This window comes from Nycticebus coucang, chromosome 21 (genome assembly GCF_027406575.1).
Source record: "Nycticebus coucang isolate mNycCou1 chromosome 21, mNycCou1.pri, whole genome shotgun sequence".
NCBI classification, from domain to species: Eukaryota; Metazoa; Chordata; class Mammalia; order Primates; family Lorisidae; genus Nycticebus; species Nycticebus coucang.
In genome coordinates this window covers 52,187,869-52,192,803 of record NC_069800.1, presented here as the reverse complement: position 1 = coordinate 52,192,803, position 4,935 = coordinate 52,187,869, and the positions used below count along the sequence as shown (strand labels likewise).

The 4,935-nt window shown below is 54.3% G+C and overlaps 1 protein-coding gene across 1 annotated transcript; it reads left to right on the top strand.

The window, feature by feature from the left end:
- Positions 1-2,200: 2,200 nt before the first annotated feature.
- TNNC2 (troponin C2, fast skeletal type) lies at positions 2,201-4,935 on the top strand. The gene is made up of 6 exons (XM_053573999.1): positions 2,201-2,297; positions 3,721-3,781; positions 3,897-4,040; positions 4,131-4,245; positions 4,381-4,517; positions 4,763-4,935. Exons 1-6 carry the CDS (start codon positions 2,295-2,297, stop codon positions 4,792-4,794), a joined length of 492 nt encoding a protein of 163 aa, XP_053429974.1. The 5' UTR covers positions 2,201-2,294; the 3' UTR covers positions 4,795-4,935.

The window sequence follows — 4,935 nt, the reverse complement described above, 5'->3', positions numbered from 1 at the left end:
TGGGACTTTGCTTGGACATCCGAAGGAGTTTGGACCTTGTCTATTTCCTTAAACAAAAGAACAAATGAATGAACAAGGGATGGCTGAGGGTTCTACATCCTCTATTCCAAAGGGGCTGAGTGGTTCCAGTGTTGGTTGGTTGTTCGTTTTGAGACAGAGTCTCACTATGTCACCCTTGGTAGAGTGTAATGGCGTCACAGCTCACAGCAACCTCAAACTCTTGGGCTTAAGCAATGCTCTTGCCTCAGCCTGCCAGGTAGCTGGGGCTACAGGTGCCCACCCCAATGCCTGGCTATTTTTTGTTGCAGTTGTTGTTTAGCTGGCCCCGGCTGGGTTTGAACCCTCCAGCCTTGGCGTACATGCGTGGCTGGCGCCGTAACCACTGTGCTATGGTAGCCGAGCCTGGTTCCAGTGTTTGTGTCTAAATTGGAACCCTTGGGTATGGCCCCTTGGCCTTCGGCCTGGACCAGTAGGCCTTACTTAGCCTGGCCTGGCCCTGCTGAGTTTTCCTTGGGAATGTCTATATATAGGAGAAGGGGGCAGCCCAGTTGCCACTGTCCATCTGTCTTCCTTGATGTCCAGTCCCCCTTTCCTGGCCCCAGATCCTGTTCTCAGTTGTTTCAGGGCTCTTTCTGTCACTCAGCTACCATCCATGAGCCCTGCCTCTTCCCCAGCACCCACCCTGGACCTTGTGGATTCTCAGGGTACGCTTAGTCTGCCCAATACTACCTTTTAGACCACCCGCTTACCTCCTTCGGATTTTCTTTCTTTCTTTTTTTTTTTTCTCCTTCAGATTTTCTCACTGAGCTCTATCCAGGAAGGTGATGCCCACCCCTTTATCACTTAAAGAACCTTCTCCTGTGCCTGTAGTCCCAGCTACTTGGGAGGCTGAGGCAAGAGAATTGCTTAAGCCCGAGAGCTGTGAGCTGTGAGGCCACGACACTCTACCGAGGGCCACAGAGTGAGACTCCGTCTCAAAAACTCCCCCAAAAACCTTCCCCTGCCTACTCCCCTGCCCCAAAATGAATCCCAAACACCTTTTCTCTGGAGAAGGTAACTCTGAGAGAAGAATCTTTGATTTCAAAGACTATTTCTTCTCCAAATGCACACCCCCCCCCCCTTCCATCCATCCATGCAGTCTCTTTCTGGACAGGTTCCCCTAAGGACTGTCTGTCTCAATGTTTTCCTAGATAGGATTTATGATAAAAAATCACCAACATGGGGGCCAGGTACAGTGGTTTATGCCTGTAATCCTAGCACTCTGGGAGGCCGAGGTGAGCGGATTGCTTGAGCTCAGGAGACCGGCCTGAGTGAGAGCAAGACCCCGTCTCTAAAAAAAAGCTGGGCATTGTGGTGGGCGCCTGTAGTCCCAGCTACTTGGGAGGCTGAGGCAAGAGAATCACTCGAGACCAAGAGTTTGAGGTTGCTGTGAGGTATGACACCACAGCACTCTACCTAGGGTGACATAGTGAGACTCTGTCTCAAAAAAAAAAAAAATCACCAACATAACTGTTAATCACCTTTGTGATTTACAAAGCTCTGCTGTCAAAGAGAGGTAATTAATAGTTGCTGTCTTAAAGGATGAGGACTAGATGTGATCATGTGGTTAAAATGCTTAGCACAGTACGTGGCACTTCGAAGAGGTTCAATAAATGGTAGCCTAGCTATCACTTTCTCCCACTTCTGTCCCTTGCTCCTTATCATGGTTCAAAGAAAGGACATTCCACGTGCTAAGCACCAATGCTATGTACCTGGCACAAGATAGCTGACTTATACTGGGCTTTTATTTGTCATGGTCTCTCTGAAAGAGACTCCCCCAAAGAAGTGCATCTCACACAGGGGGAAACTAGGCTCTGAGCAGCATCACCATCTGAGGCAGGCCCCGGATCCTGGCTCTTCCCATTCCACCATGCTGCCTTACTTTTCACTATACTGATCGTCCTTACCCATCTTGGAACCAGTGTGCTTCCTGGCAGGGGGTGCTTTCTATGGCGGTAGGGCAGGGAGGCCCTCCTCATAAGAATCTAGGACGTCAAGTCCTGCCACCTGCTCAGAGGTTTAAATTTCTTTGCAAGGGCACTTGGCTAAATTAGGTAATGGGCTAGGATTCTGGGAGGGGTGGGGCCCACTGACCCCAGGATCTGATTGGGCAGGGTATCCTGTGCTGGGGAGCAGGGAGGTGGGAGGAGAGGATGCTCCCATAAATCTCGGGGGCTGGGGTGGGTAAGGGCATCTTCGGGTGCTGGAGGGCAGAGGAGGTAGTCCACAGCAGAGGAGTCCCAGTGACAGCAACCATGGTAAGGACAAGAAGAGACTTTGCACCTTCACTCGCTAGCATATTCTGGGCTTCTTTCAAACCAGACCTGGGTGCTCTGTAGGGCAGTGATTTTGATGCTTGAAATTGGAACATGAAGGTTCCTGGAACCCAGGCATCTTGGAGGAGGCTGAGGAAAAAGGCCTTTAACTTCTCTTGCAAGGGGAGGGCTGGTGTGTTTCAGAGATTGAAGCTCAAGGCTTGAGGATTTCCCACCCACCTACTGAGCCTTCCAGCAATGCCATTCACAGAGCTGTGAGGGGCTCTTAGCTCGTTTCCTTCATAGTAGAAATGGGGACTCTGAGGGCCAGAGTGAGTTACCCCACGGGCCAGTGGCAGAAGTGGGCTAGAAGCCCAGCCAAACCTTCCTGCTGTCACTGAAAGTCCTTCTAGAAGGCGGGAGGCTGCAGGTTCTGTAGCCAGCTCAGGTGCAGGTCTCCAAGAGCCAAAGGCTGATGAGGAGGAGCAGAAGATGATAGACCAGAGGTAGAGACCCCAGCCTCTCAGAGAGGGATCTGACATGTGGCTGTCATTTTCTTTTGAGATTCCCCCTCCCTACTTTACTTCAAGGAGTAACTAGACCCCAGAGGCCAGCTGCTGTTGTCCATGCCTGACTAAAAATAGCCTGCCCTCCTGGCTTGGAGAAAGAGGAAGGGAGGAGGGAGGTGGAGAAGGAAGGGCCAGCAGCCAGTCAGCTGAAGAACTCCTTGGATGTCCCACCCCTTCCTCACTGCCAGCCTCAGTCTAAAGCTGTTGACCCAGATGGCCTGGCTTGACTGTGACCTGGAACCCCCTACAGAAATCTTACTGGTCTCCATCACATTCTATCCAGCATGAGAGGTCTTTACTCCAACGATGGAATCATAGAAGGAAGCTTAAAATCTCCATTTATGCAAATTCTGTGTGGGGAGGGATGATGTGTCCATCTCTGCTTGGTGGTCCCAGCGTCTGGTCCATGGCCTGACACTTAGCAGGTGCTCAGTAACTTTACATTGAATTATTATTTACTTGCAAACAACCATTTATTGAACAACTTTTAAAGTACCAGACAACACCAGGTGCTAGGGAAACCTGGAAAATCATGCAAGAATGGTCCCCCCATGTTACACGAGTTCATGTCATCCCTGAAAAGCCATTGAAATGCAAGCATACTAAGTGAGTTGCCCAGTGTCACTGGGGGAGGGGGAGGGGGGGTTCCTGACTTGCCCTCCAAGTGGTAAGTCCTTGGGCATAATTTGTGTTTCCTCTTTTGTTCTCAACACTGGGGGTGGGTGCCTTGTAAGTTTGGAGCTGTTCTTCTGGAGGAAGGGACACTTACAAAAGTAGGGTGGAGGAGAATGGGGATAAGGGGAGAATTAACTTCAGGGCTATCCCATCAGCACTGACTCTGTGTGTGTCTCCTGCAGCCGACACAGACTGACCAGCAGGTTGAGGCCCGGTCCTACCTCAGCGAGGAGATGATCGCTGGTGCGTGAGGCCAGGGCAGGCTGGGGTGGTGTTGAGCAGGGCGACAGAGCAGGTGTGAGGCTGGCTGGTCACCGGTCTCACCTCAGCCCTCTCCTCTCCTCCTGCACCCTGGCAGAGTTCAAGGCTGCGTTTGACATGTTTGACGCTGATGGTGGTGGCGACATCAGCGTCAAGGAGTTGGGCACCGTGATGAGGATGCTGGGCCAGACTCCCACCAAAGAGGAGCTGGACGCCATCATCGAGGAGGTGGATGAGGACGGTGAGCAGGAGGCCTTCCGAGGCCGGGGTGGCGGGGAGAGGCGGCGTCTGGGCTCAGGCTCAGGCTCAGTCGCCCGCCTGCGCCCCTCAGGCAGCGGCACCATCGACTTCGAGGAGTTCTTGGTCATGATGGTGCGCCAGATGAAAGAGGACGCCAAGGGGAAGAGCGAGGAGGAGCTGGCCGAGTGTTTCCGCATCTTCGACAAGTGCGTTGGGGCCTGGGAGCCGAGGCAGGGGCTGAGCCGTCCGAGCCAGGCGGGCGGGCCAGGAAGGTCCCGGGCTGGGAGTGCGGCGGGGGCCTGGGCCCTGAGCCCTGCCCTGCCCTTTACTTCGGCCCGCAGGAATGCAGATGGCTACATCGATGCCGAGGAGCTGGCTGAGATTTTCAGGGCTTCCGGGGAGCACGTGACGGACGAGGAGATCGAATCTCTGATGAAAGACGGAGACAAGAACAACGACGGCCGCATTGACTTCGACGGTGAGGGCCGCCGGAGCCGGGCCCCGCGGAGCGTCGGGGGCTGCCGCGCGGTGGCCTTGGCCTTGCGGGTGGGACTGGGCGTAGCCCGATCAAGTTCCTCTCCACCTACTTCCTCCCCACGCCTCCCACGGGCGGTAGGGAGCTCCGGGCAGCTTGTGCGATTTTTCAGTTAATGAGTGGGCGCCCCCACCAGCCTCGGCGTCCTCAGAGGGCGTCCTCTGATCCCCTCCCCCCTTTCCCTGCAGAGTTCCTGAAGATGATGGAGGGTGTGCAGTAAGAGGGGGCCGTCGCTCCACCGAGATCGCGCGTCCCTGGAGCGTGGGCGGCTCCGCCCCGGAGTCGGTTCCTGCCTCTCCAGGGAGGCGCGGCCCCTTCTGGGTCTGGGTCTGGAAGGAATAAATGTAAACCTTGCAAAGCT

What these genes read in the sequence shown, in the direction of transcription:
- TNNC2 (XM_053573999.1), top strand. An exon ending in CAGCGAGGAGATGATCGCTG is followed by an intron (nt 3,782 to 3,896) that starts GTGCGTGAGGCC and finishes GCACCCTGGCAG; the next exon opens with AGTTCAAGGCTGCGTTTGAC. An exon ending in TGTTTCCGCATCTTCGACAA is followed by an intron (nt 4,246 to 4,380) that starts GTGCGTTGGGGC and finishes TTCGGCCCGCAG; the next exon opens with GAATGCAGATGGCTACATCG.